This window comes from Salvelinus alpinus, chromosome 22, assembly GCF_045679555.1.
Source record: "Salvelinus alpinus chromosome 22, SLU_Salpinus.1, whole genome shotgun sequence".
Lineage (NCBI taxonomy): Eukaryota > Metazoa > Chordata > Actinopteri > Salmoniformes > Salmonidae > Salvelinus > Salvelinus alpinus.
In genome coordinates, this window is record NC_092107.1 from 23,122,073 (window position 1) to 23,148,579 (window position 26,507).

The 26,507-nt window shown below is 43.8% G+C and overlaps 1 protein-coding gene and 1 long non-coding RNA gene across 3 annotated transcripts in view; one reads left to right on the plus strand and one right to left on the minus strand.

Moving 5' to 3' along the window:
• The first annotated feature begins 1,685 nt into the window (after positions 1–1,685).
• Positions 1,686–5,803, plus strand: LOC139549278 (uncharacterized). The gene is made up of 2 exons (XR_011669857.1): positions 1,686–2,128; positions 5,640–5,803. It is a non-coding gene; the product is annotated as an uncharacterized lncRNA (long non-coding RNA).
• An 813-nt stretch (positions 5,804–6,616) lies between these two features.
• The window catches only part of LOC139549277 (endothelin-converting enzyme 2-like), a 61,741-nt gene continuing 41,850 nt past the window's right edge, over positions 6,617–26,507 (minus strand). For both annotated transcript variants that reach the window (XM_071359547.1, XM_071359548.1), the window contains 15 exons: positions 22,528–22,652; positions 19,816–19,962; positions 19,477–19,542; positions 18,027–18,215; positions 13,227–13,369; positions 11,947–12,061; positions 11,488–11,598; positions 10,714–10,812; positions 10,350–10,427; positions 10,061–10,164; positions 9,632–9,742; positions 9,487–9,554; positions 9,135–9,325; positions 8,642–8,737; positions 6,617–8,229 (listed from right to left, as the gene is read on the minus strand). In XM_071359547.1, coding sequence (XP_071215648.1) covers positions 8,053–8,229; positions 8,642–8,737; positions 9,135–9,325; positions 9,487–9,554; positions 9,632–9,742; positions 10,061–10,164; positions 10,350–10,427; positions 10,714–10,812; positions 11,488–11,598; positions 11,947–12,061; positions 13,227–13,369; positions 18,027–18,215; positions 19,477–19,542; positions 19,816–19,962; positions 22,528–22,652 — 1,820 coding nt within the window. In that variant the 3' untranslated portion in view covers positions 6,617–8,052. The remainder of the gene's footprint in view (positions 8,230–8,641; positions 8,738–9,134; positions 9,326–9,486; positions 9,555–9,631; positions 9,743–10,060; positions 10,165–10,349; positions 10,428–10,713; positions 10,813–11,487; positions 11,599–11,946; positions 12,062–13,226; positions 13,370–18,026; positions 18,216–19,476; positions 19,543–19,815; positions 19,963–22,527; positions 22,653–26,507) is intronic.

Sequence of the window (26,507 nt, forward strand, 5' to 3'; positions counted from 1 at the left end):
GGAAGACATCCTCCTCCCTTATGTGGTACCCTTCCTGCAGGCTCATCCTGACATGACCCTCCAGCATGACAATGCCACCAGCCATACTGCTCATTCTGTGCGTGATTTCCTGCAAGACAGGAATGTCAGTGTTCTGCCATGGCCAGCGAAGAGCCCGGATCTCAATCCCATTGAGCATGTCTGGGACCTTTTGGATCGGAGGGTGAGGGCTAGGGCCATTCCCCCCAAGAAATGTCCGGGAACTTGCAGGTGCCTTCGTGGAAGAGTGGGGTAACATCTCACAGCAAGTACTGGCAAATCTGGTGCAGTCCATTAGGAGAGTCACTGCAGTACTTAATGTAGCTAGTGGCCACACCAGACACTGACTGTTACTTTTGATTTTGACCAGCCCTTTGTTCAGGGACACATTATTCCATTTCTGTCTGTGGAACTTGTTCAGTTTATGTCTCAGTTGTTGAATCTTGTTGTGTAAATATTTGTATGAACATATGTCAAGTTTGCTGAAAATAAACACAGCTGAGTTTATGTATTCCTGTTTGTTCTTAAGGAGATGAACAACATCTTTTTCAACAAGTCTGCAATATGTCTCCATAGCGTGATTGTGATTGGCTGGAGGTACAAAATAACTACAAAATGGAGGTACAAAATAACAAATAACTAATTACTTCTAAAAGGTGTCAGAGTATGTGCATGTGAGGAACCTACATGTTCAGTAGAAATACCACGATTAGGGGAGCTAAATTATTCCCTTAAAACGGATGTCTCTAAAAAACTTAAACATGTCTACCATAACATTGTAATCGTTGCCATGAGTTGTAGGCACAAAAGATAACCCTTTATTAAGCAAGGAGACATGGGCAGGGCTCAAACTGGCACTGGAAGCGGATGAGGCGCTGGTTGTAGAGCGTTGGTCAGACGGGGGTGGATAGAAGTAAGTGGACACCCTCCTACGTCTGTCATGGAGAGGAGGAGCAGGACCTCTTTCATCAGGGTTTCCCCAGAAGTAAACTTTGTCTTGGGTGAATTTCTTGATTTTATGCTCCTTTATTTCTGTAGACAACTTGTCCTGGAGTCGTTGATTATTTTTCATCAGTTCATTGAATATGCCATCATTTACATCTCCTTGCAGAGCTGTGCGATTCTCTTCAATCGTGTTATCCATTTCAATACAATCCTTCGTCAACTGCTCAACAGGTAATGTCATTAAATCCATAGAGCATTTGTTCAGGATGGCACACCAGCGCTCGCACAAGTCTTCCCATGCCAGATACAGTTGGGACATACTTAAGACACAGAAGTGACTGCCTGCTGTATGTATGTATGTTCCCTGTCCTGAGACAGGTTTTTTTCAGACCGTGATCGCTTGACAGCAGACTGGCTTTGTTGTTTCTCACTGAGAGATGGAAAGAGGCAGTAGCAAGTCGCTAGGCAGGTGCTGACTGACAGGACAGTGTTCATTAGGCACCAAACAGAAGAAAATGGACTGAAACAGTGAGGAACCGCCTGGACTTGTTCCAATAACAAATGCTCATTTTCATTTTTACATTGCAAAACATTTTTTTATGTTTTCCGTTGCATCCCCTAATGAACACAACCCTGGTGGTATAGTCTAGTCTCGCTGGCAGCCCTGTTTCTACAATCAAAGCTCAAAATGGACCTTAAAAGTCACTAAAGTGAGGTTATTTTGACTTCAGTTTTTAATTTCAACAACTCATCTCCTAGAAATGCGGGCCAGTAGCTTATAGCATAATGTTCCACATAGGAATAAAACAGCCTAAGTAAGTAAATAAGTAAAATGATAGCTTTCTCTTCACCAGGCTTTAATACAGTTCAGATAGTGTGAAAAGTATATGACTAGATGTCTGAAGAAAGAAGAGAATTGTGGAGTGACAGAGACAGACAGGTACACAGCACATCAGACCAAATAGAGAACACTTAATGGCATTAGCTGGCTAATTAAAGGCTTTCACACACTTTCAAGTTATAATTTTTGCTTGCACTTTAAATATAGACCTGTGTATTTCATGAAGTAAATATTTAAGGCTAACCCGGACCAACCATCTATGTGTAAGCACTTCCCCCTGACTTCTAACCCCTGGCCGTGTGTACCTCGTCATGGAGTTTGAAGGTTGTTCTTCCGGCGCCGAAAAGAGATGGCTGCCTCGCTTCGTGTTCCTTGGAAAATATGCAGTATTTTGTTTTTTTACGTGTTATTTCTTACATCGGTACCCCGGGTAATCTTAGGTTTCATTACATACAGTCGGGAGGAACTACTGAATATACGATTAACGTCAACTCATCATCGTTCCTACCAGGAATATGACTTTCCCGAAACGGATCCAGTGTTTTGCCTTCCACACAATACAATGGATCTGATCCCAGCCGGCGACCCTGTGCGACGCCGAAAAAGGGGAAAACGTGGCGGTCTCGTGGTCAGGCTTCGGAGACGGGCACATCGCGCTCCACTCCCTAGCATACTACTCGCCAATGTCCAGTCTCTTGACAATAAGGTTGATGAAATCCGAGCACGGGTAGCATTCCAGAGAGACATCAGGGATTGCAACGTGCTCTGCTTCACGGAAACATGGCTAACTCAAGGGACGCTAACGGAGTCGGTGCAGCCAGCTGGTTTCTTCATGCATCGCGCCGACAGAAACAAACATCTTTCCGGTAAGAAGAGGGGCGGGGGGGTATGCCTTATGATTAACGAGAAGTGGTGTGATCATCATAACAACACACAAGAACTCAAGTCGTTCTGTTCACCTGATCTAGAACTCCTCACAATCAAATGTCGACCGCATTATCTACCAAGGGAATTCTCGTCAATCATAATCACAGCCGTATACATTCCCCCCCAAGCAGACACATCGATGGCCCTGAACGAACTTTATCTGACTCTTTGTAAACTGGAAACCACACACCCTGAGGCTGCATTCATCGTAGCTGGGGATTTTAACAAGGCTAATCTAAAAACAAAACTCCCTAAATTCTATCAGCATATCGATTGTGCTACCAGGGCTGGAAAAACACTAGACCATTGTTATACTAATTTCCGCGACGCTTATAAGGCCCTCCCCCGCCCCCCTTTCGGAAAAGCTGACCACGACTCCATTTTGTTGATTCCAGCCTACAAACAAAAACTCAAACAACAAGCTCCCGCGCTCAGGTCTGTTCAACGCTGGTCCGACCAATCTGAATCCACGCTTCAAGACTGCTTCAATCACGCGGATTGGAATATGTTCCGCATCGCGTCCAACAACAATATTGACGAATATGCTGATTCGGTGAGCGAGTTCATTAGGAAGTGCATTGACGATGTCGTACCCACAGCAACGATAAAAACATTCCCAAACCAGAAACCGTGGATTGACGGCAGCATTCGCGTGAAACTGAAAGCGCGAACCACTGCTTTTAACCAGGGCAAGGTGACCGGAAGCATGACCGAATACAAACAGTGTAGCTATTCTCTCCGCAAGGCAATCAAACAGGCTAAGTCTCAGTACAGAGACAAAATCGAGTCGAAATTCAACAGCTCAGACACAAGAGGTATGTGGCAGGGTCTACAGTCAATCACGGATTACAAAAAGAAAACCAGCCCCGTCGAGGACCAGGATGTCTTGCTCCCACACAGGCTAAACAACTTTTTTGCCCGCTTTGAGGACAATACAGTGCCACTGACACGGCCCCCTACCAAAACCTGCGGGCTCTCCTTCACTGCAGCCGAGGTGAGTAAAACATTTAAACGTGTTAACCCTCGCAAGGCTGCAGGCCCAGACGGCATTCCCAGCCGCGTCCTCAGAGCATGCGCAGACCAGCTGGCTGGTGTGTTTACGGACATATTCAATCAATCCTTATCCCAGTCTGCTGTTCCCACATGCTTCAAGAGGGCCACCATTGTTCCTGTCCCCAAGAAAGCTAAGGTAACTGAGCTAAACGACTACCGCCCCGTAGCACTCACTTCCGTCATCATGAAGTGCTTTGAGAGACTAGTCAAGGACCATATCACCTCCACCCTACCGGACACCCTAGACCCACTCCAATTTGCTTACCGACCCAATAGGTCCACAGACGACGCAATCGCAACCACACTGCACACTGCCCTAACCCATCTGGACAAGAGGAATACCCATGTGAGAATGCTGTTCATCGATTACAGCTCAGCATTTAACACCATAGTACCCTCCAAACTCGTCATCAAGCTCGAGACCCTGGGTCTCGACCCCGCCCTGTGCAACTGGGTCCTGGACTTCCTGACGGGCCGCCCCCAGGTGGTGAGGGTAGGTAACAACATCTCCACCCCGCTGATCCTCAACACTGGGGCCCCACAAGGGTGCGTTCTGAGCCCTCTCCTGTACTCCCTGTTCACCCACGACTGCGTGGCCATGCACGCCTCCAACTCAATCATCAAGTTTGCGGATGACACTACAGTGGTAGGCTTGATCACCAACAACGACGAGACGGCCTACAGGGAGGAGGTGAGGGCCCTCGGAGTGTGGTGTCAGGAAAATAACCTCATACTCAACGTCAACAAAACAAAGGAGATGATTGTGGACTTCAGGAAACAGCAGAGGGAGCACCCCCCTATCCACATCGACGGGTCAGTAGTGGAGAAGGTGGAAAGTTTTAAGTTCCTCGGTGTTCACATCACGGACAAACTGAATTGGTCCACCCACACAGACAGCGTTGTGAAGAAGGCGCAGCAGCGCCTCTTCAACCTCAGGAGGCTGAAGAAATTCGGCTTGTCACCAAAAGCACTCACAAACTTCTACAGATGCACAATCGAGAGGATCCTGTCGGGCTGTATCACCGCCTGGTACGGCAACTGCTCCGCCCACAACCGTAAGGCTCTCCAGAGGGTAGTGAGGTCTGCAGAACGCATCACCAGGGGCAAACTACCTGCCCTCCAGGACACCTACACCACCCGATGTCACAGGAAGGCCATAAAGATCATCAAGGACAACAACCACCCAAGCCACTGCCTGTTCACCCCGCTATCATCCAGAAGGCGAGGTCAGTACAGGTGCATCAAAGCAGGGACCGAGAGACTGAAAAACAGCTTCTATCTCAAGGCCATCAGACTGTTAAACAGCCACCACTAACATTTAGCGGCCGCTGCCAACATACTGACTCAACTCCAGCCACTTTAAAAATGGGAATTGATGGAAATTATGTAAAAATGTACCACTAGCCACTTTAAGCAATGCCACTTAATACAATGTTTACATACCCTACATTACCCATCTCTTATGTATATATACTGTACTCTATATCATCTACTGCATCTTGCCATCTTTATGCAATACATGTACCACTAGCCACTTTAAACTATGCCACTTTATGTTTACATACCCTACAGTACTCATCTCATACGTATATACCGTACTCTATACCATCTACTGCATCTGCCATGCCGTTCTGTACCACCACTCATTCATATATCTTTATGTACATATTCTTTATCCCTTTACACTTGTGTGTGTGTGTAAGGTAGTAGTGTGGAATTGTTAGGTTAGATTACTGTTGGTTATTACTGCATTGTCGGAACTAGAAGCACAAGCATTTCGCTACACTCGCATTAACATCTGCTAACCATGTGTATGTGACTAATAAAATTTGATTTGATTTGATTTGATTTGAAGGGCACAACGCTCAATTCTAAATGTGTAGTGCATAATAGACATAGCTAACTCTCTGTGTTAGATATTTGATTCCACAAAATGTACGATATTGACCGTTATAATGAACTGGGAGGATGAATCATCAGCCTCCTTTATTGTTGTGAAATTGAATGGCAGATCTTTCCAGAGCAGTTCACCTAACAGGAGGGCTTCTGATTGCAGCCAATATCAACTGACTGTGATTGGTTAAACCTCATTGTCTTACATTAGATAGCACAACTCCGTCTACATTGAAGGACTAGTGTAGCATTGGAGTGGCTCCACCTGTCGTGATACAATGGGATTGTCCTGTATGGGGTTAGGATTTGGTGTATAGTGTGGCGGGGTGCAGTACTAGTATGCTCGTGAGTAATGACACGTCTCCACGTCTTCTAGTGAAACAACTTTGCAAAGTGCAGACAGGAGCAAGTCGAGATAAAACAGTAACGTAGCTCGATTGAACGAGAGTCCAACAATATCCAGATGAACAAAGGTATCCTGTGCCCACCCTACCTCACGAAAAGACAGTCTGCAGCACTTTGGAGTAGAGGATGTACAAACAAGGAGTTCTTTAGGAACATATCTCTTCTTCGACATATCCAGTCATTTCAAATGAGTGTTTTTTTGGAATGTGAGGTGAAATCACTGCAGCTGTCTCGACATTGTTGATATTCTAACGTAAGTGGGGATGAAGTATCAAAGCAATCTGCAAACATATGCACACGTGTACATATACATACAAGCTCACATACACACACACACGCCCACACAACCACAAGCATACACACACACATGCACAAACTGTCCTTTTGCAATGAAGCCGACAGCTTAAACACAGTAAACATCAAACAAGCTTCGAAGGCTGTTCATACACACATACGGAACTTCACTCCCTTAGCGTACAGAGAAACAAAGAATCAACTGGACACTAGGAAAAAATAAAATAATAATAATAATAATATCTTTGGCAAAAAGCAGTTTTAAAAATGAGAATGTCATTTTAACTTTGTCAACTTCAGAATATGCCAATAAAAAAAAATAAAAAAACAACAACTAAAACACACAGGTAAGCGAGTGGTGAGTGTCCCGACAACTGGAGTCACAGCCAGTCCAGCACTGTCTCTAGGTCCCAGGTGGACCTCTGCTCATCTTGTGGTTGGATGCTTCAGTGTGACGTTTCCCTTAAATACAGATCTACGATCAGCTCTCCCTCCCCTATTCCTAATCTTAACCATTATTGTGGAAAATGCTAAATTGAACCAAGATCAGCATCTAGGGGCAACGTCACCCTACTCCTGGTTGGATCAACATTGTTAAGTGGCTTTCCTATGTATCCTTTCTATGTACTCAAACTGCTCTCCACCAATCTTTAAGAAATGGGATAGCTATACGCAATATGGTGGCAAGGCCTATCAGTAGGCTTCAATATTGCTTTCACCTGTCCATTGATTTTGTATATGATGATTTTGATTTTGTATATTTTGAATATTAAGATCCTCACCCCTGCTATGAGGTCACAGTGAAGCACATTCTGCGGATTCATTGTGATGTCACAGAGGGAGCCGAGTGGTGTCTGTGAGGACCCACAGATGCCAGTGCACTTCCTGTGAAGCAACAGAGATAGAGGGAGAGCTGAGTCTATATGGCTCCATCAGCCACATTGGACTGTGTGTATACTATATAAGGAATGCAGGCCGGAAGCAGTGGTGCTCTCTTGTGGAAGCCTTATGTGCCTCAAGGCAAGTAAGTAATATAGGGAATAGGGATGACATTTGAGATATAGCCATATACAAATGTTCAATCACAGTGAAGTTTCTGCACTTCCTGTGAGGTCATAGAGGCAGCTGAACCCATCCTGTGATGCCACAGCCAAGTTCCTGCGCTTCCTGCGATGTCACAAAGGCAGCTGAACGCATCCTGTGATGTTACAGTGGTTTCAGTGAGAGCCCTCAGTCGATAGAGGGCTCTGGTTTAAATTGTAAACAGGACACACAGCGAGTACAGCGACAACACAGTAGCATAGAGAAAGGGGAGGGGATAGACAGTCTATAGTGGCTCCTCCTTCCCGGCCCCCTACCAAGTCCAGCAAATAATAAATAAAACGTGCCTTTGTGCCTCACCGGTGGAGGGGGGGTGGGGAAAGAGGAAAAAAAAACATAACACTGGAATTACACACACATCAGCAGATTACAACATTTCTCTCCACGTTCCTCCCTCTCGCTCACCTGAGTCTGTCCTGCTCTACCTACAAACCGCTAGTAATCCAGCATCATGTACAAAGAAAAGAAAACTAGGAGAAAAAACGTCAGATGATTAGTTCGAGGTTCTCTTCCTCCTCCTCTTGATTCTCCAAGCAGCTTCCACAGACAGCACCCCCCACTGGTTCTCTAAGGCCCTACCACACCACGCAGCGGTGACCCGAGTTCATAGGGGAGCCAGTGGGGCATTGGAAGTGCTCAGCAAAGTCTGGCGAGTTGGAAAGGGTCCCGATGACACGGTATTTTGGGGGGCTGTGGGGGTCCGTCATGAGTCCTTCGTGGGCACTCTCCGGGGTTCGCACGGAACACCACACCTGAGAGAAGAAGAAAGGGTCTCCCGATAAATAAAACAGGCAGCAGCTAGATTATTCTCCTCTCTATCTTCCCAACTGTTGCATATTATACTCATTCTGTTTCCAAAATGGTGTTTTATTCGTTTGTACTCACGTTTGTACATCCACTTCTCCAACAGTAGTAATAATATTCCACTCTTACTTTCACACCCAAATGCATGTGAATTCCCTCTCATTTCACCCCCTTGTCTTATATCATGATGTAGGACCAGGAGTTCATCCTGAGAGCGTGACCTGACTAGAAAAACTCGGGCCCCTAGTTTTATAGCTTATGATGTTGTCATGCAAACCCTGAGCCCTAATCATGAGTATTTGATACGTGAACTTTATCAGGATGTGTGTAACACATCTAGTTGACACTCCCATCACCTACCTGGGCAAATCCCACAAAGAATAGTTGGTCATTGGTCAGGTTGACCGCTGGCAGCCTCTTCTCCTCACCGTTCTCCTGCACCCACGCCTGGTACGCCTGAACACAACAGGACATTTTTTTAAATAATAATAACATTATCCGCCACTCTGATGGCCCTGAGGTGAAGTAAAGTAAGACTATTGTATAGTATAATAAGAGTCACGCTGTCCAGGATCCCACCACTGACACCATGTGAAATAACACCGTAATAACTGTAGTAAAAACATCATAGTAACATGTTGTTACATAGTAGCAACTATGCAATTGCTTTATAAATACATAGCAATGGATTTGGCAGTAATGGGTTGAGCTATAACTGCTCAACCCCATTACTGTTACAAAATAACTGAACTTTACTACAGTTAATAATTATTACAGTGATGAATAAGTTACTACATAGACAGTATGTGAGCAACTAAATGTAACGCATTATCAAGTAGGGAGACCTACTCACCTTATAGGCTGCCTTTAGGCCTCCGTTGTCAGCAATGTTCTCTCCCAGCGTCTGCTTGCCATTTATATGCTCCCCATTGATTGTAAACCCGTTGTACTGCTCTACCATGCATTCCGTGCGGTTCTTAAATGCTTCCACAGAGGAATTTTGCCACCACGGTCGAAGGTTCCCGTCTTTGTCGTATTCCCTGCCTGATTAAGGAAAAATCATCTTTAAAAAATGCAACATCTTTACAAACATGCACACCTAGTAATCATGTCTGTGCATACATGCTAGTGTGCGTTGGTCAGTTGGTGTTTTTGTGAGGATGAGTCCATGAGTTCTGTGGAATCTGTTAAATGTGGACACCAACCTTGGTCATCAAAGGCATGAGTGAGCTCGTGTCCCATCACCACTCCGATCCCCCCGAAGTTCAGTGCTCTGCAGAGAATTCACATGGGGTCAGAAAAGCAAGCGAGCACACATACGTGCACATACACACACACACACACACTCACTTGGGGTGATCCTGAGCATAAAAGGGTGCCTGAAGGATTCCAGCTGGGAAGACAATGCCATTCTTGGTGGGCATGTAGTAGGCGTTGACTGTGGGAGGGGTCATACTCCATCTAGAAGGAAGGTGGCAGAGATGTGTATAAAATAGCAAACCTGTGAATGCTGGTGAGAATAGGATGACTAATTGTCATTCTGAAATGGGCTTAATGGAATAGTATGTGTTTGATACCGTTCCATTTATTGTGTTCAAGCCAATACAATGAGCCTGTCCTCCGTGACACCAGACAACACTGGAGCAAAACGCATCCAAATTAATGTAGTGTTTGACCAGAGTCAAATTTGTGCACTTTATAGGGAATAGAGCGCAATTCCAGATCAAATGACGATGGTGATGTTGATAATGATGATGAGTGCGGCTGATGAAGACTCACTGGTCTCTGTTGGGCGGCTTGCGGAGCTGATCGGCCATCACCCTGGCGGAGAAATTGTAGAAGTTGAGTGCGTTCTGGAAGAAGTTTTCTTCCGAGACGTCATACTGTGGAGAGAGACAGACATAGACAGAAAGACGGGCAATAAAGAATGACTCACTGATTAGAAACATTAAAAGGTGTCCTTGTCATTTCACCTTCAACTTGTTTGAAGAAATCACAGGGTTCAATGTATGGGGTTCAATGTATGGTGTTCAATCATGACACATCTCAACAAAAGGTACTAACTCACCCCGTCATAAACATCATCCAGTTCTTTGGGTTCCAGGATGAAGTCAGGGAATCCAATCATGTCGTAGATGGCGTCTGCCTGAAGACCAAGAGAGCAAAAGGGATAAGAGAGGGCAAGATGGAGGAAGGGGACAAGAAACCTCCTGGTTTCAACATTTGGAGGTCTGGAAAAAGAGAGCTAACTACTGTATTGTAACCTGTAAACACATATTACTCCCTCCCTGTCCTCTCTCTCTTACATGTGCAACAGGTGTGCACAGGTATGCACGTGCGGGCGCGCGCACACACAAACACATTCTTTCACAGACATAGATAGCCTCTGGCACCCATACATAGCCTATCCAGTAGGTGACATCATCTCTGACCTTGTCTTTGGCTGCCTGACGCGTTTGTTTGTCCATCCACTTGAGGTGATCAAGAGCATCTTTGAAGGTAGTACGGATTTCATTGATCATCCCCTCTGCCTTATTGTGGGGTGAGAGACAGACATTAAATGCAAGAAAGAGGGAAAGATGATGTAGATCCTTCTTTTACAATTACACTTAGATATGGACTAAATACCCGCGGCAATCTGAACCAGCCCATCCCTCGCGAATTATAATAAAACCAAGAACACTTGCACGTGACAGTCTATTTCCAACCTGCATAAAACTACCAGTCCTTCGTCTGTGCCTCCTCTCTCTCCCCTTCCATGTCTCTCTCTTCTACTTGCCCCTCTTTTCTCTACCCAATAACAATCTCTCCAATTTAATAGCATGTTTTTTCTCTCCTTTCATCCAGTCTCTACTCTCTCTATATTTGTCTCTCCCCTCTGCAGGACAGGGAACTATTACTAAATTAGTATTTAATTCATTGTAAACATTTATAATAATTTACAGGAAATATATGAACATTATAATCTGTACAATTCATAAGCATTTATAACATTATACAAAGCATTTATAAGTATTCATAAACATTTATAAGCATTTAAAATAGATTAGTCATGAACATTTAATAATATCCTAGCAAATATAAGATGATATGATTACCTTTCATTAGGCCTACACATGGTAACCACTAGGGGACAGTCATGGATTGTTCACCATGGTAAAACACTTGAATCGACTCAAATGCAGTTGTGCGCCTATTATACTCACAATCTCTTTGCTGTGTTTATCAAACGTCGCTTTGACAAAGAGTGCTCCCAGGGCAAAGCCGAGCGTGTCATCTGTGTTCCCAATGCAGGTCTGCCATCGAGGTGTGCAGGACTGAGCGAACACACACACACACAAACACACACACACACACACACAACCGTGATAAGTTTCTCACCAGCTGTTTACTGTGCTGAGGCAGCACGCATTCCTTGCTATGAGCCCAAACAGTCTCACATAAAAATCACCAGGTCTCGTTACCCTGACACAGATTAAGCCTAGTCCTGGACTAAAAAGCATGCTCGACAGAGAATCTCCATTGAAATTCCTTTTGAGTCGAGGACTAGGCTTTATCTGTGTTTGGGAAACTGGCCCTTAACAAGGCATTTCCTGAAGCAAGGTTATCCCTAGGGCACTACTTTTAACCGGAGCCAAAAAGTAGGACTCAGCCTAAAAACACACCTTCTTGGTTCCATACAGGCTCTCCAGCAGCTTGTCCTGGGCGTTCTCAAAGCGCTGGTCCAGACTGGACGCTCCTTTCTGCACCAGGTTCCAGATCATGTAGTTGTTGAGCAGGCTGAGGGCGGGGAGAGACAGAAGAGACAGAGAGAAACAGGGAGAGATGGGAGGAAGAGGCAACATGAGGACAAGTTGGTGACAAGGATAAGAAAAGAAAAAGCAACTACAGTCAATGGTTGGGGCAATCCAATGACTGTGTTTCCTTATGGCCAAAACGGGTTGCAGGGACGTTATTATGAAATATTTCATGATGTTATGGTCAGGTCAGGTTGTATAAGGAATTTTGGTAACACTTTCTATGAAGGCCATATGCATAATGTAGGCCGTCATTGTAAATAAGAATTTGTTCTTAACTTACTTGCCTAGTTAAATAAAGGTTACATTTTTTTTAAATACACAGCAATATTCAGTACCAGTCAAAAGTTGACACACCTTTTCTTTCAATGGTTTTCTTTATTTTTACTATTTTCTACATTGTAGAATAATAGAAGATATCGCAAAACTTTTAGTTGAGCAACCACTGTACATGTACATATTACCTCAACTAACCGGTGCCCCCGCACATTGACTCTGTACCGGTACCCCCCTGTATATAGCCTCGCTATTGTTATTTTACTGCTGCTCTTTAATTATTGGTTACTTTTATTTTATTTTTTTGTATTTATTTTTCTTAAACTGCATTGTTGGTTAAGGGCTTGTAAGTAAGCATTTCACTGTTGTATTCGGCGCAAATTTGATTTAATTTTATTTACATGGTTGTAAAAGAGACCCCTTAATTGTAATCTGGTTATATGAAGTCTTGTTAATCAGAAAACGAGTTTACAATCAGAAAATCACGAGATAAAGACTTGCCAAATGTTCTCCTATTATAGCAGGTTCGTGTTTTTTGTCCTGAATCTTGTTCTGGAGGCAGCTCTGCGGAATTGTCAGTTGCTGGCGCAGCCACAAAGTCAGTACATTTTAAACCTAACCTTGTGTAGCAAAAATCGCACAGTTCTGCCTCCAGGACAAGACATGACAAAAAAACGGGAGTGCAGGAGTTTTTCCTTGTCAGGTCATCCGGTCAGGAAAAACCTCTGTCCCTTAATATGGTGCATGGCTGCCGATTCAGCTATGTCACAATGTGTTACGGATGGACCTTGGAGTATTTCCTGACCACGTGACCTGACCTTTGGCTGACGGGGGATAAGTATGACCAGGTTGAGTTCCGTCCAGGTCCTTACCTGCGCTCGGTCTTGTTGATCAGGTCAGACACCTGCTGCAAGTACTCTTTGGCATATAGCACAACAGGCTCTGTGTCGTTCAGTTCCAGAGGGGACAGGGCAGAGGACAGGTAGTCCAGCCAGTCCACTGCCGGAGCCAACAGCTGAGGACGAGAGAGGTTAGAGGTCAGGGGTCAACCTTATGAAAAAGACAGTTCAACACAAAAACAATGTTTTTAGACATTTTCAGAAGTCAAAAGTGTCCCACATAACTGCATCTTTTCATTTAGACACAATTTTGTATCTATTCAATTCACGAGGCATATTGTTGGATCCACACAACAGATCTCAACATTGTTTTGTTTTTTAAGCAGTGGGAATTCCCTCCATATAGATGGTGGACTAACCACAATACCATCTGGCAAGAACAGTAGACTGCATTTCAGACTGAAACAGTCTGACAAACTTACATTTTTTTGTGTGATTTAGGCTACATTCCAATTCTCTACACTTCTCCCGAAGTTTGCACTAATACACTGGTGTAAGGAATATGGTGGACATTCCCTCCAGCCATGCTTGATCCAATCCAATGATTTTAAATGCATTAGTGGGAGTGAACAAGTGCACACTTTTGGAGAAGGGTAGAGAATCTGAACGCAACCTTTGATTTGTAAACTATTCCTTCAAACTGAACCAAATGATCCATAATATTTAGACAGAGAGAGAGCGAGAGCGAGAGAGAGAGACAAAACAGTGAGGACCCTGCAGCCCTCATATATTTGCATTCCAGGTCCCAGACGCAATCACAGCCGCCCCTATCCTGGAGGGTCTGTAGGGGTATTACAGTAAAATCCTCAGCCCTCATCCTCAGACCCACATCCCACTGCTTTAATCCAGAACGTGGGAGCCGAGCACAGAGCAGGGAGGGAGAAAGATGATGGGATGGAGGCTGTTGTCTAGTTGTTTGGTCTTTAATGCACAAAAAAAGTACAGTAAATACTAACTTGCCTAGTTAAATAAAGGTTAAATAAAATTGTACAAATATAGTATGACTACCTGTTTTTTCTGACAATCCTTATGATGCATTGTAACATGTTTAAGAATTAGTGTTGTCACAATACCAGAATTTTGACACAATATATATTACCGCCACAACAACAGTCACGAGCCATGACTGCCGTCAGATTCCATGTGACCGTAACTAAGCATCTCCAAAACTGCATTCTGATGCGGGTAGCTAATGGCCTGGAACTCAACGCTCTATTGTCTATTCCCTCTGACATCAATGCAAATGCAATCGAAAATTAAATCAAACACTTCATGAGAGCCCTGGCATTCAGAGTTTAAGCGGGATAGGATCACCTGTTGGGCAACGAGAGCCAGCTTCTCAAAGCTGCTTGATGCATGGAATGAAATAAGTGTTCCTATTAACCCATGTTGCCAACATTTCTATAGGTTATGCTATGCAATTATGTGAGAAAACAGAGTTTTGATGGCCTCTATTAAAAAGAGGAGGATCCCACTAGTTTTCTATAGCCTAGGCATACTATATTTATTTCTCAACTTTCCTAAAATAAAGCACATTACCTACCTGGCTGGCATGAAAATGAACAGTGGGAAAAGCGTTGTCGGATGTATGATTATGGCCCACTCTAAATAAAAAATGATTCTACACATACAGTACCAGTCAAAAGTTCAGACACACCTAGTCATTCAAGGGTTTTTCTTTATTTTTTACTATTTTCTACATTGTATAATAATAGTGAAGACATCAAAACTATGAAATAACACACATGGAATAATGTACTAACCAAAAAAGTGTTAAACAAATCAAAATATATTTTATATTTGAGATTCTTCAAAGTAGCCACCCTTTGCCTTGATGACAGCTTTGCACACTCTTAGCGCCGCCCTCTGGTGACAGGTGGAACCATGACAGTACCCCCCCTTCTAGGAGCGGCTCCAGCCGCGGAGCCAGGGCTACCACCATGAGTCCCGGATCCAGGATGTCTAGGTCAGGCACCCACGCTCGATCCTTGGGGCCGTAGCCCTCCCAGTCCACCAGGTACTGCAGGGTGCCTCGGACCCGACGAGCCTCCAACAGACGCAGGACAGTGTAGGCCCGCCGTCCATCAACAAGTCGAGGGGGCGGAGGGGCAGGTGTGGGGGGAGAGAAGAGACTGGTCCTTACCAGCTTGAGACGGGAGACATGGAAGGATGGACAGACCCTCATAGACCTGGGAGGCTGGAGACGATAGGTGACTGGGTTGATGCAACTCAGGATCTTGAATGGTCCTATGTAGCGTGGAGCGAGCTTCCGCAAGTCCACCTTTAAGGGAAGAACACGGGTGGAGAGCCACACTTGTTGACCAGGTCAGAGGAGCCTGTACAGGCCTTTGGTGTCAGTTTGCCTGGTGTTGGTGTCAGGCAGATGAGAAGAGCAAGGAGGATCACTCTCTGATCCAGGTGCTGCGACATCGTCGAATGACGAATGACCAAAAGTTGGTCACTCACTCACTCCTCCAATGACATGCCATCCTCCCAGCAGCTAGCTAGCTAAGTTCGGTGTTTTTAGCTTGCTAAATAAATACGCTAGCCCAGGGGTGTCAAACTCAACACATGGTCCATATTGAAAAAACACAATGAATTCACGGGACAGATTTTTTTTTTAAACATGCAACTGCGACCCAAACTGGACAGTAGCCTAGCTAGGACGTTGGCATGTGTCTGTACACTTTCCCATCCACTGCGGACTGTAAATGGGACACACCGATGCGAGCGCATCAGGCTGTAATATCGTATAGTAGATGACTCAACTGTTGACTCATTTGTACTCGCTTGTGTGTCCTATTTGGCCCCCGGCCCTTGTGTTTGACACGTGCGCTAGCCTGTTAGCCTGCGCTAGCCCTTGCTAGCTTGATTGTATTGACATTCCCAGCCTTAGCTAAAGTCGTCCGTTTTTGTTCAAAATATTGAGTCATTGAACCTGAAACAGTGCATCCAGAATGGAGGCAGCAAACAATGTACCAGGCCAGCTGTGATTTACAACCTGATAAAAATATTTTTGGACTACCAAGAAATGTATTGGTGAATTATATGAATCATGCATTGAACTGCATCCATCTATTCTGCCAATAAATGTTTTACTTCACATCATGGAATTTGGAGTTAAATAGAAGCTATTTTTTAAAACCTGTTTTTAAGCATGAACTGGGAATTTGATATTATTTACTGATGTTATGATTGTCTGCAAAGTAGTTAGAACGCTGTCAGTTCGACTTGAATTGTTACCCAGAAATGATTTGATATTTGGGTCCACTTTTGAGGTCCGAAATATACCCTTTAATTCAAGTGTCCTTGCACTTAACACCGTTTTTTGATTTTTTGATTATCGGTATTTAGCGATGTGATGGAGTTTCCAGATCATGTGGCCACTGTATTGATACAAATAATCCTTATTCTGCCATGTAGGCATATGCTACTTTGTACTTAACTTTTAATTGAGGTTTAGGGCCTTTCCATCTACCCGAAGACGGTTGTCATTATCATCGCTAACGGTTACACAAAGTGGTAAACATATGCGCACCGCACCCTCACAGAAAGGGGCATTCCAGTATGGTTGCCTCTTCAGAAAGTTGCAGGGAATACAATGCATTCTGTTAATGTCTTATGATAAACTTTGACAAATACATTTTTCTAATAAGTTCAATACATTTAGTTGACTTGCAAACGTGAGACACATTTGATAGAAGAACCGTTTCGGTGTAATGTGCAACACTAGTAAGGATAGGATCATAGTAGCTCCCATTAATTTACAGTATGTCTATGTATTCCGGAGTTGTAGTAGAAAAGGTTAGGGGCCTGTCGTGTCATCATTAAAAGCTTTGCTCATCGATCGCTTACTCCCCATTTAAGTTGTTTTTTGCAACAGACAACGAAAATGTGTGTTTCTTATTGGACAAGTCCTGCTAGTCTTTCCTGTTTTAATCCATTTGCTTCTGTTTGGTGCCAAATGAACATGACCCTGGAGATGTAATGTAATGATCCAGTGTTTAGAACCATCAGAAACAGAACAAAGGATCTACGACATTGCCATTCAAAGTCATGCCTTATCAACTCGACTGTGTTTGCAGGCTTAAGATTAACAGACTGATTTTCTAGAGTTATTACATTCAAATCTCAGAGGAATACACCATCTACCCATTACACTGATTCAACCCATTCTACAAATGATGACTTTCAATTCCTATGAAACAGAGAACCATCTCAACTGTCTCTCCATTCATTCAATCTCTGTTTGTTGATGAAAAGCTCCTCCATGTCCACCAACCACTAGCATTCCCTCCACCGTCTCTCTGCAGTTCTGCTGCTGCCTTGGAGATAGAAGGGCTTAGCAACAGCTCTTGGCAACAGTCACCTTGGCAACCAGGGGAACATTCAAAAACAAAAAAAGAGGACTGCAGGAGAGACAGAGTAGAATAGTCCTCGGAGGAGGGATACAACACAGACTAAGGTGTGAAGATGCTTTCAGAAGGTGGTGGTGAGTTGGTGTGGGATAGGCTGTGAGAAAAAGCCATGCATGTTTTGACACTGTAATGGAGACAGAAGAAAATGTGGGAACAGACTGTATTTGATTAAGAACAAACTTTACAGCCTGATCTGATGGCATGGGGTTCTGATCCACTCAAAATCCACCTCACAAAAAATCCACCTCACATATGTACCTCTCTCTCTCATACATACTCACATCCAAGTAACTGCTTGCACATGGAAGTGCACATGTTCTCTCTGTAATCCCCCACCTAACAGACACATACACACCTGCAGTTCGGCGATGGTGATCTTGTGGTAGATCTTCTCCTCATCGCGAAGTTCGTCCGGCGGTACGGTGATGTTGGCGAGCGCCGTTTCAAAGTCTAGGATCTGCTGCATCTGGCTTTGTGTGGAGTTCTTATCCCCCCCCAATAGCAGGCTCAGCTCCACCATGTAGTCCAGATATGCCTTCAACACCTGGGAGGGGACACAGGATTAAGCTCAGGGTCGTGTTCACTTGCCACCAAATGGAAGACAACGGTGCAAAGCAGAGTGAAACGGGGAGGTACAATCTGAATTTGCTCAATGAGAAACGCCCGTTTTCGTTTTTCATTGCAAATCCTCCACCTGGATTTTGTTTTAGGCCTGCTACAGTAATTATGACATCTTCCGGAGGACTTCCTCCAACCTCTCAGAGCTCTTGCAGCATGAACTGATATGTTGTCCACCCAATAAAAGGATCAGATAATGCATCTAGTACTGAAAGCATAAGCTTCCGCTAGCTAGCACTGGAGTGCATAAAATGTGGTGAGTAGTTAGCTCAAAAAGAGAGAAAGACAATAGTTGAACAGTTTGAACAAAGAGAGAGTGAGAGTTATCTATATTTCATAGTATTTTTTTCTTCATTTTCATTTACTTAGCTAGTGTCAAATGTAGCTAGCTAGTTTAGCCTACTTAAACACCTGGCTCAAACAGAGAGTGATGCTGTGTTAGCTAGCTGGCTATGGCTATCCAACACTGTCAAGGTAAGCTTTTGGTGGATTAATGTATTGCCACCGGGGCTCGCTCATGTAACTGCTAAACTGATTGCTGCGGACTACACTGTACTGCATGATTGTAGCGGGTTTACTAACGCGTTAGTTCTAGTAGCTATGTTGACTATGAATTGACAATGATGTTTTGTTGTCAATTCTTTCTAGTTTGTTGTAAAGTGACCACCACCCTGCTAAAATATGCTGGGTTGGGTCAGAGAGATTTGTGACAGGCTATAGGGTAAATTAGGAGGGTAAATTAGAATGGAACAACAAGATACACGTCAACGTTTAGATAAACAGATAATGGATGACCCCCTCCACAGAATCCTGTGCAGATACATACGGAGGGGAAGCCGCCATCTTCTGCAGACAGTACATGTATGGTGACATGATGATATTTTGTGTTTTAATGATGTTGTGAAGCTTGAAATGCTGAACGAAATTCCTAAGCTTTGGAAAATAAATAAACTGGGGAAGACAGGCTCATAGTAATCGCTGGAACAGAATTAATGGAATGGTATCCAACAAATCAAACACATGGTTTCCAATTCCAGACATTATTTTGAGCCGTCCTCCACTCAGCAGCTTCCTGTGACAGTAATTTACTGTATTTTAATTTATTATGGTACCTCATGTTGACAGCCATAGGTAGGAAAAGACCACACATGTACTGGCTGGCCCCCAGCCACCTGATCTTTACTCACCTTCTCATTGGCTGTCTTGTTGAGGTAATAGTCCCGCGAGGGGAGGAACAGCCCCGATTGATCCACCTGGCAGAAATGCATCAAGAGGTGAGCAAACAAACCAATCATAAGGGAGAATGAATTGCAGTGTGCGGAGTCCATTCACTATCATATTCGGCACCTGTTATTATACAAAAGCTTAAAATGTGTGTGTGTGTGTGTGCGCATGTGCACGTGCATGCGTACGTCTGTCTACGTGTGCCCGCGTGTGTCTGTCTGTGTCTATGCATGCATGCCTATATGTTTGTTTGTGTATGCTAGAACATGTGTTTTCATTTCAAAAGAGCCAGAGCAGCTGACCTGGATGACGTTACTGTTGGAGTTCTTGGGGTCCACGCTGACTCCGATGGTGAAGAAGGGCTGGGCACGGTAGGGGCCCGACACTGTCTTCAGCACCTCCATGAAGTTGTCCTTCTCCCAGGGCCCTGTGATGTTCCAGCCACCTGTCTGCAAACACACACATACAGACACACACGCTAGAGAGACTCAACGAATACAGAAAAGAGCTGCTATTTTTATGGCAACACTTTGTTCAACACCTTTATAAGCCAACAAAAATGTGTGTTCTTCTTACTTCCACTCACACGACAACCAGCACTGCAGCTGCAATGAATGAGTATTGCAAAGTGTTTCCGATAAGCTTGCACTGTTATTATTAGCGGCTTGTTCCTTTAAAAAAAAAGGTATATTTCACGTTCTGTGGTCATAGGAGTAACAACATGAATTGGTGCATGAGTGGTACTTGAGTTTCGCCATCAGCTGGAAGACTGTGTCCCCTTTTCTCAGCGGACGGAGGGAGAGCGAAGGGACTGTAAGTCGGGGTGAGACACAGCCGCACCGCTGCTCCCTCCCTCCTCTCAGACAGACCATAAGATGCCAATAAAATGAAATATTATATATATATATATATACATACATACATACATACAGTTGAAGTCGGAAGTATACATACACTTAGGTTGTAGTCTCGTTTTTCTCATTTTTCAACAACTCCACACATTTCTTCTTATCAAACTATAGTTTTGGCAAGTCAGTTAGGACATCTACTTTGTGCATGACACAAGTCATTTTTCCAACAATTGTTTACAGACAGATTATTTCACTGTATCTCAATTCCAGTGGGTCAGACGATTACATACACTAAGTTGACTGTGCCATTAATTAAACAGCTTAGAAAATTCCAGAAAATTATGTCATGGCTTTAGAAGCTTCTGATAGGCTAATTGACATAATTTGAGTCAATTGGAGGTGTACCTGTGAATGTATTTCAAGGTCTACCTTCAAACTCTGTGCCACTGTTTGACATCATGGGGAAATCAAAAGAAATCAGCCAAGACCTCATTTTCATTTTTGGGAGCAATTTCCAAACGCCTGAGGGTACCACGTTCATCTGTACAAACAATAGTACGCAAGTATAAACACCATGGGACCACGCAGCCGTCAAACCGCTCAGGAAGGAGACGCTTTCTGTCTCCTAGAGATGAACGTACTTTGGTGCGAAAAGTGCAAATCAATCCCAGAACAACAGCATTCTGAAGATGCTGAAGGAAACAGGTACAAACGCATCTATATCCACAGTAAAATGAGTCCTATATCGATAACCATAACCTGAAACGCTGCTCAGCAAGGAAGAAGCCACTGCTCCAAAACCGCCATAAAAAAGCCAGACTACGGTTTGCAATTGCACATGGGGACAAAGATCGTACTTTTTGGAGAAATGTCCTCTCGTCTGATGAAACAAAAATAGAACTGTTTGGCCATAATGACCATCATTATGTTTGGAGGGAAAAGGGGGACGCTTGCAAGCTGAAGACCACCATCCCAACCGTGAAGCACGGGGGTGGCAGCATCATGTTGTGGGGGTTGCTTTGCTGCAGGTGCACTTCACAAAATAGATGGCTTTATGAGGATGGAAAATTATGTGGATATATTGAAGCAACATCTCAAGACATCAGTCAGGAAGTTAAAGCTTGGTCGCAAATGGGTCTTCCAAATGGACAATGACCCCTAGCATACTTCCAAAGTTGTGGCAAAATGGCTCAAGGACAACCAAGTCAAGGTATTGGAGTGGCCATCACAAAGCCCTGACCTCAATCCTATAAAAAATTTGTGGGCAGAACTGAAAAAGCATGTATGAGCAAAGAGGTCTACAAACCTGACTCCGTTACACCAGCTCTGTCAGGAGGAATGGGCCAAAATCTACACAATTTATTGTGGGAACCGTGTGGAAGGCTACCTGAAATGTTTGACCTAAGTTAAACAATTTAAAGGCAATGCTACCAAATACTAATTGATTGTATGTAAACTTCTGACCCACTGGGAATGTGATGAAATAAATAATTCTCTCTACTATTATTCCGACATTTCACATTCTTAAAATAAAGTGGTGATCCTAACTGATCTAAAACAGGAAATTTTTACTAGGATTTACTAGGATTAAATGTCAGGAATTATGAAAAACTGAGTTTAAATGTATTTTGGTAAGGTGTATGTAAACTTCCGACTTCAACTGTATATATAGATATATATTATGCTCACTTAGCTGTGCCTCACAAGTAGTACAACAAATTATCTGTTACCAGTGTGATCATATACAGTGGTCTGAGAAGATCAATATTGGCAGGGCAATTCAAGCATAGCCAATATGCAGTGATAATTTACTGTGTCTATAGCCTACTACACAAACCTCATTGCTACAGAACTGTTTTTCATTTATTAATGTTGCATAGGCTTGCATTTTGACTTAGAAAGGGATCTTGACTCAGAAAAGGTTGGTGGCCACTGTCCTAGAGGGAGTTTCCATATACAAGCCATTCCCTTTCAAATCCTTGAAGGATACAAACTTTTGGAGAAATTAGAGATTATTGGGATGCAACCTGTGTGTGTGTGTGTGTGTGTGTGTGTGTGTGTGTGTGTGTGTGTGTGTGTGTGTGTGTGTGTGTGTGTGTGTGTGTGTGTGTGTGTGTGTGTGTGTGTGTGTGTGAAGGGGGCGGGGTCTGAAGCAACGCTGACCTTTGCGATGAGGTCAATGAGGGGCGTGGCTCCCAGCTCCTCGATGCGCTGCTCGTTGAGACAGGACAGGTAGTAGAACTGAGTCTTCTTCTCGGCGTCACTGCTGGAGTTGAACGTGCCGTTCTCTAAAGAAGTAGAAAAAAAGAGGGGGAGGGAAGAAGATGAAAAGTTGGATGAGGAGGAGGAGAACAGAGGCTAATGTGATTGTGTGACATGCTGACCAAACCGGACGCATGCATGTTGATTTTGTACCCCCACACCAGACACGATCAGGACACGCAGGTTGAAATATCAAAAACAAACTCTGAACCAATTATATTCATTTGGGGACAAGTTGAAAAGCATTAAACATTTATTGCAATTTAGCTAGCTAGCTTGCTGTTGCTAGCTAATTTGTCCTGGGATATAAACATTGGGTTGGTATTTTAACTGAAATGCACAATGTCCTCTACTCCAACAATTAATCCACAGATAAAACGGTAAACCGGGGGGAGCTGGTGAGCAGCAACATGTAAAGACGCGTTTTCTCGGTGCTCCGATCCAGGGCGAACAATTTACTATTAATACCTCCCCACCATGTTAATTTTGTAACAATTTGGAATCAAACCCAATTTTCTAATCTGTCTTTTTTTCCCTGAAATATTTGGCCTTCTAATCGTAAAATGTCGAGACAATAACAGGCCGTGGGCCACAAAGGAGCAGGCCTCTGCTGATGCCTCGGGCTCAGCTGACACGGACTCTGATCCCCCCGAACTAGCCATGGTAATGCGGCTATCATTACATCTGAACAGACTGTGCTGGCTAAGGTGGAGTCATTATCCACTGACCTATCCGCACAAATAGCTATTCTTGCCACCGAGGTCAACATAAAGTTCGACTCCGTTAACAAAGACTTGGCGCGACATGACACCCGTCTGAATAGCGTGGTAGATGGCGCAAATATTTACTCAGACAAAGTGGTGACACTGGAAGAGCAAGTCACCCAGCTATCATCAGATGTCGTCAAACTCACTTCCAAGGTCGAGGACCTTCAGAACGGACAGCGCCGGTGGAACGGTCGCATTTTCGGCGTGAGAGATGGACTCGAGACCGTAGGCGGAATGCGGCCTACCCTGTCCATAGCTAAACTGCTACAGGAAATTCTTGGCCTCGATTACGCCCCCACCCTTGACCGTGCGCACAAAAGCATACAGTCTGCACCAAAGAATGGGTATCCGCCCAGACCCATAGTAGTTCAATTCCACTACCTTCAGGAGAAGGAGGATGTCTTCCGTAAGGCAGTGCGAGCGGCTCCCATCACCCACGACAGCCAGAATATTCACATTTACCCGGACTACACGGCGGCAGTCATGAAGAAGAGGTCAGTCAACGAGGTGAGGGGGCTCCTACATCGCTGTCTGGACACCAAGTTCGGCATTCTTTACCCAGCTGTACTGAAGATCACTACTCCCTTCTTAGACCCAACCAAGGCCAAAGAATACATTGTCGCGCACCTACATCCACAGGAGGACAGGCAACACTACTCTAGCCATGCTAACGCGACCAAGGACCAACTAGTGAATTCATATCTTGATTAGAAACGTGCCTCCACCCTGCTGCCCCCCCAAAAAATGAATCCAGTAACTTAACGCTATGAACAAGGATGGTATGTATAGGGTGACATATTCTGACAAGGACAATATAGTTTAAATAGCATTTTATTTACAATACATGGCACAATTAGCTTTTACCAACTAGCTGGTGCTGTACTGCAACGGTGCTAGGTGGCAGGGTAATAATTAGCCAAGTTGCTACCTAAGGGGGACGACGACATATACCCCTAGGGGGGCGACATATACCACATTTTATATATATATATTGCTTTATTATACTTTAAATATGCATAAGTTATCTTAGATAACGGAGGTGGTTCCCTCCAGAATCCCTTCCGTCGGTTTAAACTTGATTACGTTCGCCCTGGATAGAGCTCTACAGAGGTTCAGTTTAACATGGTAGCATTTTGCTCTAGTCTAGGAGAGGTAAATGCAGCCTTCCAACAGGGGGAAGGCCAGCATAGGGGTCCAAGGTTTTCTTCTGGGTATTTTGTTGTTTTTAGCAGTTTTTTATTTTCTTTATATTTTATTACTCTGACCTTTCAGCACACTAGCCATGTGATCGTACTAACATTCATTTCTGATTACTATGACTAATTCAAATACTCTAGGCTCCACATGCTTTATCAGCTGGAACGTGAAAGGAATTAACCAGGTGGTCAAGTGTAGCCATGATAAACTAAAGAGAGGATGGGTAGACCAAATAGTTCACTCCAACTTTGGTGCTAAGGCCAGAGGGGCAGCCATCTTTATCAGGAAAGGCACCCCGTTTGTCTCCTCCAAAGAAATTTCAGATACTAATGGCAGATATATTATAGTGATGGGGGAATTGTTTAGCACACTGGTTATTCTGACTAACCTCTATGGCCCTAATTGGGATGAAGCTCAATTTTACTCTGACCTCATCGCAACACCTCCCGACCTTAACTCTCATCATTTGATATTGGGCGGAGAGTTCAATTGTGTATTGCATCCAAGTCTAGACAGATCCAGACCGAAGCCCAACAATATGATTTCAAAATCAGGAGCAGTAATCAACTCATTTCTAGAATCCTATAATTTTTCTGATCAATGCAGGAGGAGCAATCCCACTGCTAAACAGTACTCCTTTTTCTCTCCAGTACACCGCTCATACTCTAGGATTGACTTTTTCCTGCTGGACAATAGAATAATTCCTTTTGTAACTAATAGCCAATATCACAGCATCGTTATCTCAGACCATAGCCCTGTCCAGCTAGATATTCGCTTTCCGGAGAGAACTGTGTCACAATGCGCGTGGCGACTTGACAAACTACTATCCTGTAGTGCCTTTAAAAAATACATATCAGATCAACTGCACCTCTGACGTGTCTCACTCTACTGTGTGGTAGTCGTTAAAAGCATTTCTAAGGGGACTAATTATTTCATACACAGCGTATGACAACAAACAGCACACCTACACTTATCGGAGCCACACTACCGTTCAAAAGTTTGCCGTCACTTAGAAATGTCCTTGTTTTTGAAAGAAAAGCACATTCTTTGTCCATCCAGTTTGCGCTGTTCTTTGAGGGGAGTAGTACACAGCGTTGTCCGAGATCTTCAGTTTCTTGGCAATTTCCCGCATGGAATAGCTTTCATTTCTCAGAACAAAAATAGACTGACGAGTTTCAGAAGAAAGGGCTTTGTTTCTGTCCATCCTGTAATCGAACCCACAAATGCTGATGCTCCAGATACTCAACTAGTCTAAAGAAGGCCAGTTTTATTGCTTCGTTAATCAGAAAAACCATTTCAGCTGTGCTAACATAATTGCAAAAGGGTTTTCTAATGATCAATTAGCCTTTTGAAATGATAAACGTGGATTAGCTAACACAACGTGCCATTGGAACACAGGAGTGATGGTTGCTGATAATGGGCCTCTGTACGCCTGTGTAGATATTCCATTATAAATCAGCCGTTTCCAGGTACAATAGTCATTTACAACATTAACAATGTCGACACTGTATTCCTGATCAATTTGATATTATTTTAACGGGCCTAAATGTATTTTCTTTAAAAAACAAGGACAGTTCTAAGTGGCCCCAAACTATGGAACGGCAGTGTACCTCAACTCATTCTAGATGTGGACAACAGATATGCCTCTTCTCCGACTACTGATGCACCAATCGGAATTTGACAATCTTTCCACCAAACAAACGGAGCAGCTTCTGTTTAAGTCGAGGCGAAAATTCTATGAACACGGAGAGAAAGCTGGCAAGTTGTTATCTCACCAGCTTCGACAATCCGCTGCTAACAGCACCATACCTGAAATATGTGTTGCAGCTGATTTAACTTCTACTAATCCCAAAGAAATCAACAATCAATTTAAGCAATTCTATTCTGCTCTTTACTCGTCAGAGGCTCTTCCTGACA